This window comes from Cupressus sempervirens, chromosome 1, assembly GCF_028749045.1.
Source record: "Cupressus sempervirens isolate cs-2001-9-10 chromosome 1, ASM2874904v1, whole genome shotgun sequence".
In the NCBI taxonomy this organism is placed as follows: Eukaryota; Viridiplantae; Streptophyta; class Pinopsida; order Cupressales; family Cupressaceae; genus Cupressus; species Cupressus sempervirens.
The window spans coordinates 678,134,355-678,144,669 of record NC_143118.1 but is presented as its reverse complement, the minus strand read 5'-3'; the positions used below and the strand labels follow the sequence as shown (position 1 = coordinate 678,144,669).

General features: G+C 36.3%; 1 protein-coding gene across 1 annotated transcript; it reads right to left on the bottom strand.

Moving 5' to 3' along the window:
• Positions 1-1,112: 1,112 nt before the first annotated feature.
• Positions 1,113-2,771, bottom strand: LOC149579706 (scopoletin glucosyltransferase-like). The gene has a single exon (XM_089786752.1). The coding sequence runs from the start codon at positions 2,735-2,737 to the stop codon at positions 1,199-1,201; it is 1,539 nt and encodes a 512-aa protein (XP_089642878.1). The 5' UTR covers positions 2,738-2,771; the 3' UTR covers positions 1,113-1,198.
• Positions 2,772-10,315: the final 7,544 nt, after the last annotated feature.

Genomic DNA, 10,315 nt, shown 5'->3' with positions numbered 1-10,315 from the left:
CATCTTTGAAATCTTGTTGTACACTCCTAGTTTTTTTTTGTAATTATTTATACAATCCTTGGCATTAATTATGGGCTGCTAGCAGCAAAAATGAAAATTCAAAGAATATGACTAGACATTATCAGATATTGACAAAGAGGGAACTCACAAAGTTAGATTTTTAAACTTATTTTGGACAAAAGATCTACAAGAAAAATAATTATTTATGTTCATCTTCTATATTTGCTGTCTCTCTACATATTTTATATTTACAAACATGTTGTTGAAGTCCTAAATGTACACTACATGTTTCCTAAGCTAGATCTAGAATACATAGAACATCTAAAAGTCTTGAAGCTCCTTTAAGTCCATTCGGAAATCAATATGACTTGTGTACTTATTTTATATTTTATTTTCTTCCTTGGCATTTTTGGTAATTGGCACACAAGTATCTTCATATATGGAAATATATGTGTCTATCAAGCATGTATGAGTCTGCACTCATAAGAAACCCAAGAATGGACTTGTATGACTATAGATAAATTTCAATTATTCAATTTTCTCCTACAAATTGATGGTTTGATATTCAAATTCATTGGAACTTGAGATCAATACAATATGTTGGTATTAGTTTTGATATGAAGGCTTCACAATTTTATTTCTAACATTGACAACCAAGGCATGGTTCTTTTAATCTATTTTCTTCTTTAGCTATTTTGGACCTTGTAAGTATATAACAATCAATAAATATCCCAAGTGCTAATAAAACTTGATTCAAAATATATCTATTATAATTTACATTGGAAACTCTGCTCTAAATGCATGAAATCTTGGAAAATATTCACTTGTACAAAGAATAGTTATGTTTCAAAATTGGGGAGGTCTTAAATTTGAATCTATTCGAAATTAACACATAATAATAATAATTTTTTACAATAATAATAAATGAATAATAAATAATCTAAACTTAGACCAATTATCTATCAAAACAAAAATTAAACCTATTTTTAAAAATATAAACATGCACACCTTAGAATTTTACTTTTTTCTAGCTATACAAATAGATTAAAAGAAATTAATGAAAAGATTAATAAAGGTTAATTAAAAAATTGAGAATCAGAACTGAATGAGACTTTTGAAATCGGGTTAAAGCCGCTGGAAATGTAAACGTGAGAGGGAAAGGGATTACAGTAGAGAAGCAATATCCAGCGATAAAGCCTTATTCAGTACTTGGATTCACAACACTCGGTTCCGCCTCTTTCTCGTGCATGGTCGATGTGGAATTTAACTTATACACATGACTAACAAAAGCTGTCAAATCTGCGGCTGAAGATCCTTTCGGCTTGATAGCATTTGTAGCCATCTCCTTCAATTTCTCAGCGCGATCTCTCATCTCTTCTCGTTTCTCTCCAACCAGAGCCATTCTCACACCTTCCTTCACTCTTTTCTCCTCTGGAATCCCATCTACGTGTTCACACAATTGGATTCCTGCGCCTAATTCTGCAAAAAGCTTAGAATTGAAGTGCTGATCTCCAACCATGGGCCATGCGAGAATCGGAATACCAAGAGAAATGCTTTCCAGTGCAGAGTTCCATCCGCAGTGGCTTATAAAGGCACCCACCGAAACATGGGAAAGAAGTAGCAGTTGGGGCGCCCAACCGCGTATTATTAACCCTCTCTTTTTTGTTCGCTCCATAAAGCCCTCTGGCAAATATGTGCTAATTTGATCAGCTTTTGAATCTGGAGACGCCGGTTCCATTGTTGGATGCATTTTGATAGCCCATACAAATGGTTGTCCGCTGGCTTCCAGACCTCTGGCCAAGGCATGTGTTTGCTCTTCTGACAAAACGGTCTGACTTCCGAACGAAACATACACAACAGAACGAGGGCCTTTCGAATCCAGCCAGCAAACCAGCTCTTCTTCATCAATGTCCGCCATTTTCCCTCGGACTATGTTAACATTTCCTGCTCCGCTGGATAGATTTTGTGTGTGCACAGGGCCAATGGCCCAAACTGGCTTAGCAATGAAAGTTTTAAAGTGGTGGACATAGGAAGGCTCGAGATCGTGGAACGTATTGATCAGTATTCCCGATCCGGCTTTGCCAATGTCCTGCATACGCTGACATAAAAAGCGCTCAATGGGGTTTGAAATGTCTAAATTGACGAAAACAGGGCATACCTCATACTTGGACAATCTAAGAGGACGTGGCAAATTCAAGCTCGCGACAATACTGCCCTCCTCATCTTTCTCCACCATGTTTTGCAATATCGAACAAGCAACGGAATGCATCAGACTCGTTGCAAAGGCGCCGCATGTATTGAACAGAAAACTGGCAACGTTAAATTTTTGCGCCGTGTCGATAGCCCACCCCATAAACATATCATAGACAATACACACGGGAGGTGTCGCTGTGTGTTTGTGGAATTGCTCCTCCATCCAGGTGTCGAAAGGGTTTTGAAGTTTTTCGGCCATTTGGAAAATGAGACCTCTGGACTCCAAGGGAAAGAGGTCGTACCTCTCTCGTCCATGTAATCCTTCCACGGCGGGCGCGAGAAGGGCGACCAGGCGAATGTCGAGACCGTCTTTAACAGCTTGATGAAGATGTTCCTGCAGCAGAGAGACGTTAGCAGGCGTTGTGACATAACTGACGGTAAGGCCGTTAGAAGCGAGGAGCTTTGCGAGATCGACAAAAGGGATGAAGTGACCAAGCGCTGGAAATGGTAGCGCCACAACATGAGGCTTCTTCAAACCGCTCATCTTCGCCAACACACACAAAGCTGTTAAAATGAGCTCGTCCGCATCCTTATAAATACCGGATGAAGCAATTGTAATGAATTTTGTTGTGAGACTCGAAGATGAAGGAACGGGCAACTTTCGTGAAGAGTTTTTCTTCTCCTTCCGTCACGCATGACGAGGCTGTTGTCAATACCAGGCAATAGCTACAACAAAAACAATTGACGTTGATTGCATGGTTTTAAGTGTCCAGGTCTAAGGTCCGTATTGCTGTGAACGTAAATTAATTACCCCCAAGCGTAGTTATATGGTCGGCACCGACCAAGAAGATTCCAGAAACAACCATTTTCCCTGTGCACCCGCCTTGACCAAGAAGATCCAGAAACAACCATTTTCCATGTGCAGCCGCCTCTAGTCAAGAATACCAAGTAAAATAATTAATACATCACTAAACTATTCTCTATAATGTTTTGTACATTCATTACTAATTCAGCTATAATAGAATGGCTGAGCCTGAGTTATCAGCGCTCATTTCCTGAGTATTCTTCTGTGTTATATTCCCTTTGTTTTACATGAAATTCTGAGTGCTAGTTTGGAGATTTCAGGTAAGACTAAAAGCAGAAGAGATTGCTGATAGAAGGAAATTGTTGATAGAAGAGCAGCCCCACGTTGGAGAAGACATCTGCTGAAGGTTTGAAGAAGATTATTGTTGTGAAGGCTGTCCCTTTGACAAAGCAAGATTGGAGTTTAATTCCAGTTTGAAGAAAGCGTGTGTTGATAGAAGAAAGCAAGGAAGTGTTGATAGAAAACTGTCCCAAGGAGTTCGTTGTTAGAACTGTTAGAAATCTGCAGGCTGCACTACAATACTAAGGGTAAGTTTGTCTCAGTTTGAATGTGGTGAAGGAATATAATACAATTGTTGTTGTGGTGCACGTGAAGTGTTCCTTATTTTTCATTTGTGAAAGGCTTGTATATAAAGGACAAAGTATCTTTTTAAAGAAATATTTGGGATATGAAATGCGTGAGGCAATTTGATGAGAAGGCATGTTGCCTTCTATGGTGATTTGTAAAGAGTTTCTTTTTTCTTTTTGATTGCTTTTATAATTGAAAAATTTGATAGATTTTTATATTTGATTAAGAAGTGACACTTTCTTTGGAATATATAAATTGTGCGTGTGTCTTAAGGTGTGTGGGGATATTGAAGTTTTATTGTGTAGAGATTGATAAGAATAGAAAGTGGTAACTTTGTGTAGAAAAGAAAAGTTTGATTAAAATTTTTAAGTCTTTGTTTATTTGGTTAATAAGAAGTCCAATATCAAGGTCTGGTCTTTGTTAGAGGCTTGATGCTTATGTGATTGTGTGTATGTGTTGGTATTTGATTGGAATTTAATTATGGCTATGAGTGAGATGTCTAGTCTTGTGGTTAGTGAAAATTGGATGGTTCAAATTATGCCAATTGGAAATGTGAAATGGAGTTAATTTTACAAATGAAAGACTTATGGTAAGTAGTCACAAATGAAGAACCTAGAAATCAAAATGAACATGATAAATGGAATAAAAAGGATATGAATGCACGTGCCACACTTTTATGGCAAATTAATCCAAGGATTAGGCCACATGTTCAAAGTTTAAAAACAACAACAAAAATATGGGAAACTTTGAAAATGATGTATGAAAGAACTAGTAAGCTAAAAACAATGGATATTAAGAGGCAATTAACTCATTAGAAAATAAAAGTAGGAGATAGCATGAATGATCATATTGCTAAATTGAAATGTTTAAAAAATCAGCTTGCAATGATGAGTTGAGTATGAAGATGATGAAATCATAGAGTTTTTAATTGAAAGTCTTCCAGAGGAGTATACTAATTTCATTCGTACTTTGGTATTAACTGACAAGTTTGAGGATATAACATTGGAAGAAGTATATGGTGCTTTGTTAAATGAAGAAGAAAGACTTTAAATGTTTACAAATGAGTCTAACAAGAGTCAAGTTGTTGTAGCTAGAGGAAAATGCAAGAATTACAATAAAAGATCATCATATCAAAACCAAAGAAGTAATCAAGGGAATCAATATACAAATAATCAAAGGCAATGGACTCAACAAAGAGATAACCAAAATAAGAAAAATTATCAAAGACGAAAAAATGAATGGATAAATTACTATAAGAATTTTCCTAAGGGAAAAATTCACCCAGGAACTAAGAACTCAAACACAAGCACAAGTGTAGACTAGAAAGAGAGAGTATGATTAGAATGACAATATATTAATTCAATATGCCATGCTTAGAGTACACTAGGAGCACCTGTATATAAAGGCCTCTGAGATACATCTAGAATGCCTTGTAATTAGCTACATGATATGTCATACAACCAGGCACATGTGCACCAGATATGGGTTATCCTCCATTAAGCACAAAAGTATGTGTGATGATGAGAGGATAAGCCTACAAAGGTGTGACATGCAAATTAGTGTTGTAGACACCATGTGCTAAAATAGAGTTGTGTACTCCTGTGTTGTCAACATGACAACTCAAAAAAGTGTGCAAACTCCTAAGTGTCTCACAAAATAAAATAATAAAATAATGCAAAATAATAAAATAATGCATTAACCTAAGTAAACTTAAGTAAGTGTAAATAGTGAATACATATTTACACCAACACCCCCCCTTAAGTACAACTTAGGGGAATGCCCTTAAGCTTACGAAAACTAGGATGAAGTTGCATAATGGGTCCTGGCTACTAAGCCATGCTAGGTACCCATGTACATAATGATATGCAAATCTCTCATAAAGTGGAGAAAGAGGGAAAACATCATGGGAAAAACCCTCCCCCAAAAAGAGAGATAAATAAGGATGCATAGATGGATGGAGTAATCAAGACCCCCCCATTACGACATACATCTAGTATATACAATAGTGAAGATGAGAAGAACTAGAACCTTATAAGAGGAAAGAGTCCCCCGCCCATAAGAAAGAAGAGGAAGAGAGACAAGGTAGTCCCCCCCCCCCCCCCCCCCTCCAAATGAAGAATGCCTGTCAGTGAAAGCTGCTCTGATGAAGAAGCTGGTCCAAGAATGCAGAATGATGTTCCTCCCCTTTGGAAGAAACAGTGGCAAATGTACAATCCTGAAGATGTATGGTGGTCCTGAAACCTGCTCAAGTATCCCTGTGCTAATGCTAATGCTTGCCCCTTCCAACTATGTTGAATAAAACAAATGCAGATCTGGCAAGGATGTTTGTTGAACCTGTTCCACTAAACCATCTGTCTCCTCCACTGAAAAAGAGACCTCCTCCAATTGTTGTTCATAAGGATCCATAATCACACCAACTCATGAAGGTTGATCATGTAGAGAATGGAGATGAGGGTCAGAGTGAGCCCTCACAACAATTGTAGAAGGATCACCTTCATCAAATAGAAGATGTAAGTCCTCAAGTTTGTCTCCCAAGGCAACTAAAGTTGGAGCTGCAAGATGAGATGTACCATGTTGTGTTGGACCTTTCACTGTGGAAATGTAAGCATATGGACTAGACTAATGATGTGACCTCTCACTACAACTGTTGATAGAACCCCACATGTCTGAACTTGTTGAAGCACTATTGCTAGTGTTACTATTAGTTTCCATTGTGTATGATGTGGGGAGAGGAGTAGAGGATAAGCTAGGTGAACTTTCCTCAAAGTGAACATCCTTCTCCACAAAAATCTCGCGAGTCTCTAGATCCATCAGTCTTTATGCCTTAGCATTGTCTTCATATCTAATGAAGGTACAAGGCTGAGTTGCAGATGCCTTGCAATCCTTGGAAGAAAGGTTAGCCCATGTTGGTCAGCAAAAGACTCTAAAATGACTCACAATTGGTTTTCTGCCACACGATGCTTCAAAAGGAGTCTTCTCGTCTAAGGCAACATGAGGAGACCTATTGAGTATGTGAGTAGCACTACTAATGGCTTGAACTTCAAGTGTTGGATCAAGAGACTTGGCCTTTATCATTCAACTTGCCATGGTTGTTTGTGTAGGTGTAGAATTAAGAAAAGGGAGCTGGGAAGTTAAAACCAGTCGCTGAAATTTTTGAATTTGTGTTGTGTAGATGCTGAAATTTAGTGCAATTGGTGCCAGATTTTGTACGTTGTCACCAAAGATTGGGTACCAAAGACTGAGCGTTGACGTTCGTCGAGAAACCACAAAAATAGCAGCCAGAAAGGACAAAAGCAATAGTTAGAAGATTGAAAATAGTTAGTGGGAGTGTTAATCAACCTACAACTAAAAATAAAATTGCGACACGGATTCCTTTTGCAATGGCAAGAGAATCTTGTCAGAAATCTCAAAATAGTCACTGAAAAGTGGACACTATCACTTGAAAAGGTTTTAAATCACCAATTTTTGAAATCTTTTGTCCCACATGCATAATGGGTAAGTACTATGTGCTTTTTAAAATATTTGGCTGGCGGATGTGTAGCTAAAGGCAAGCCCGCTAGTAGATATGAAGATCGTGGCTGGATTGTGAACCAGATGTAGTTGTAATGTTTGGTATGGCCAAAAATTTTCTAGGCCACTGCGAGTGCCTGCTAATTTATGGTACACAGTATGGCCCTTGTGATTAGTGGTACTACCACTACAAAAAAAAATCTCCTATGACAAATAAAATATGCCACCAAATAATAGAGCATGGGTTTGCAACCCAGTTTTGCAAAAAGAAAAATTCTCTACTAGGTACCCGAAGGGCAAAAAAAAATTTCCACAAATTTGTAGTTGAAAAAATAGAGAAAAAAATACATATCCAAAAATGAATTAATAAGATCTACAAATGACCATACTCGAACTGCAAATTGGGGCCTTTGGGTTTCGATTTGCAAAAAAAAATTGCCTCATGGTTGACTTTGGTCCAATATAGCCGATTTTATAGTCAACCTTCACCGATTCAGCATTTTAGACACAATGGAGAGGTCAGATCTGGCTCTAGACGCTCCCAATTTCTGCAGTATTCCAGATTTAGGCTGAGGTGCTGAAGCAAGTGGTCTCGAATGGCTATGTGATAAGAAAATCTTCAAGTTGCTTTGATACCATGTAAGATTTTTTCTAAGGGAAAAATTCACCTAGGAACTAAGAACTCAAACACAAACATAACTGTAGACTAGAAAGAGAGAGTATAATCAGAATGATGATATATTCATTCAATATGCCATGCTTAGAGTACACTAGGAGTGCCTATATATAAAGGCCTCTGAGATACATCTAGAATGCCTCATAATCAGCTACATGATATGTCATACAACTAGGCACATGTCCACCAGATATGGGTTATCCTCTATTAAGCACAAAAGTATGCGTGATGATGAGAGGATAAGCCTACAAGGGTGCGACACACAAATCAATATTGTAGACACCATGTGCTAAAATAGAGTTGTATACTCCTATGTTGTCAACATGATAACTCAAAAAGGTGCACAAACTCCTAAGTGTCTCACAAAATAAAATAATAAAATAATGCACTAACCTAAGTAAACTTAAGTAAGTGTAAATAGAGAATACGTATTACACCAACAATAAAAATAATAATCTTAAGAGAGAAAGTATAATGAAATGTTACAAGTGTGGATAAAAAGGACATAAAAGTGATCAATGTTGTACAAAATGGAAAAGGAGATTTAATTAGAGAAGGCAATCAAATTATGTTGAAGAAGAGGTTGATCATCATATAATGATAACATCTTTAGCTACTCAAGGTGATTCAAGTAACACATGGTATATTGATTCAAGAGCTAGCCAACATATGACTCATCACAAAAACATCTTTAGCTCTTTAGAATAAACAAAAGTTGAAAAAATATGTCTTGGTGATGATAGTTCATATGACATAGAAGGAATAGGTACAATTTCAATGAAAGGAAATGATGGTAAAATTTTGGAAATAACTAATGTAAATTTTGTACATAGGTTGGCCAAAAATATTCTATCAATGAGTCAAATAACTCAACATGGTTATAAGGTGAAGTTTTATTCAAATAAGTGTTTGATCAAGAATATTAATGATGGACATAAAATAGTGGCTAGAGAAGTTGAGAATGATGGAATATATAAATTTATAGCAAGTGTTAATAAGAAGGCTTATATCACTACAAGATCATCCTTAAGTGAGTTATGACATCAAAGATATGGTCATTTAAATTATCAAAGTTTTTCTATGCTTTTAAAGATGAATATGGTTGATGGATTACCTTGGACAAAATTTAACACAAATGTGTGTGAAGGATGCATGGTTGGTAAACAACAAAAAGATACTTTTGAGAGGTCTACATAGAGACCAAAGAAAAGTCTAGAACTTATCCATATTGATTTGTGTGGTCCAATGAATCCAACATTAAAGGAAGGAGCTAGGTATATCTTGACATTTATTGATGATTTTTCAAGAAAATTTTGGGTTTATTTCTTGAAGAAAAAAGATGAAGTGTTTAAAAAATTTGAAATGTTTAAAGCTCTTGTGAAAAATGAAATTTTAAATAAGATCAAGAGAATTAGAACTGACAATGGTTGAGAATATCTAAACAATAGGTTAAAATCATTTTGTGAGTATCAAGGGATCAAAAGAGAGATGACTATTCAATATACTCCTAAACAAAATGACATTCCTAAAAGGAAGAATAGGACTTTAGTGGAAATGGTACGTCATATGATACAATCTAAGAATCTTTGTTTGTTTCTATGGGTTGAAAGAGTTAATACTGCATCTCATGTTTTTAATAGATTTCACAAGTGTTTTGCATAATATTACTCTTGAAGAAGCTTGGAGTAGAAGAAAGCCCAATGTTAAGTATCTTATAGTGTTTGGATGTGAAGCATATGCTCATGTGCCAAATGAGATTAGAGAAAAGAATTTGATAAGAAAAACATTAAGTGCATCTTTGTGGGGTATGATAACCAAAGGAAAGGATATAGGTTGTATGATCCTAGTGTGGAACTTTTGTTTACAAGTGGGGATTCAAGTTTAATGAGGGGTTTGATGATGTGTGCAAAATCCTCTCCTATACCATAAGTGGCTATAGATAGTCACGAATCTCCCAACGATTTTGTAATTGTTGAAAGTTATAAGGAAACATCTAATCTAGTTGAAGAATCAAGTCCCCCTCCAAAGACTAAGAGTATTCAAGAAATTTATCAAAGGACTAATGATATTATTTATGCTTTAATGACCGCCATAATGAAGACTATTGATCCTCAAACATATGAAGAGGACAAAGGAAAAAATGAATAGGAAGAAGCTATGTAAGATGAGTATGATTCCTTGATAAAGAATAACACTTGGGAATTGGTAGAGTTCCGAAAAGCTAAGAATGTGGTTAACAATAAGTGGATTTATAAGACTAAGTTCAAGTAAGATGGGAGTATTAAAAAACATAAGGCAAGAGTAGTGGCCAAAGGGTATTTGCAAAAACAAGGAATTGATTACATAGAAACTTTTTCCTTAGTAGCCAAGATTAGTATTGTGATGACTATAATTGCATTGGTAGCTCATTTTAAGTGGCCTCTACACTAAATGGATGTTAAAAATGCATTTTTGAATGGTGAAATTGATGAAGAAACCTACATAACTTAGCCACAAGGAATTGA

Excerpts from the sequence above, each read along its gene's own strand:
- LOC149579706 (XM_089786752.1), bottom strand. The coding sequence starts at position 2,737 with ATGAGCGGTTTGAAGAAGCCTCATGTTGTGGCGCTACCATTTCCAGCG.